At 51.3% G+C, this 597-nt stretch overlaps 1 protein-coding gene across 1 annotated transcript in view; it reads left to right on the forward strand.

Annotated features, from left to right (window-relative positions):
- Positions 1–518: 518 nt before the first annotated feature.
- The window catches only part of PHALS_12154 (beta-ketoacyl synthase), a gene marked incomplete at both ends in the record, with an annotated part of 2,050 nt that continues 1,971 nt past the window's right edge, over positions 519–597 (forward strand). Inside the window, one exon of the mRNA XM_024727650.1 lies at positions 519–597. This exon is cut by the window's right edge and continues 570 nt beyond it. Within this exon, the coding sequence (XP_024578206.1) occupies positions 519–597 (79 nt within the window).

Raw genomic sequence — 597 nt, forward strand, 5'->3', positions numbered from 1 at the left:
ATACAAGTGGTCAAGCTTGAGGCAGAGATGACAGAGGCATGGGTGCTTAACGACATGAAGGCTTTTGGGCTTATCGTCCAAGGAGTAGCGATCGAGCACCACACCAAGATTCGGTCGGCTACGTCAGCAATCAAGGCTTGGAACTCGTTGCGCGACTTCTACAATCGATCGACAATGCACAATCGAGTGTCGATGACCCGTCGCCTCCATGAGTTCAAGATGGAAGAGGGTTCGACAATGGCGATGCACTTGGACAGCTTTGAAGAACTAATTGTGTGACTACAGACGCTGGGGGAACCCCTCGACGAGGCTCGTCAGCTGGTATTACTTCTGAGCAGCTTGCCGTCGGAATACCAGCTGCTTTCGTCGACCGTGGAAAGCTCAAGAGACGTCACACTCATCGAGGTCAAGGAGTAGCTGCTGAAGGAATATGAGCGAATGGAAAGGAAGGAAACCACGGAGTGTGCGTTCAAAGTGAATGCCAGACGGTTTGAAGGTGATCAAGGTAATGATCGCAAATGGAGCGGTCCGCGAAAATTCGGTATTGGATTCAAGGGCAAGTGTTTCAAGTGTGGCCAAGTTGGGCACTTCAAGCGG

Source organism: Plasmopara halstedii (genome assembly GCF_900000015.1).
Source record: "Plasmopara halstedii genome assembly, contig: Scaffold_614, whole genome shotgun sequence".
NCBI lineage: Eukaryota > Oomycota > Peronosporomycetes > Peronosporales > Peronosporaceae > Plasmopara > Plasmopara halstedii.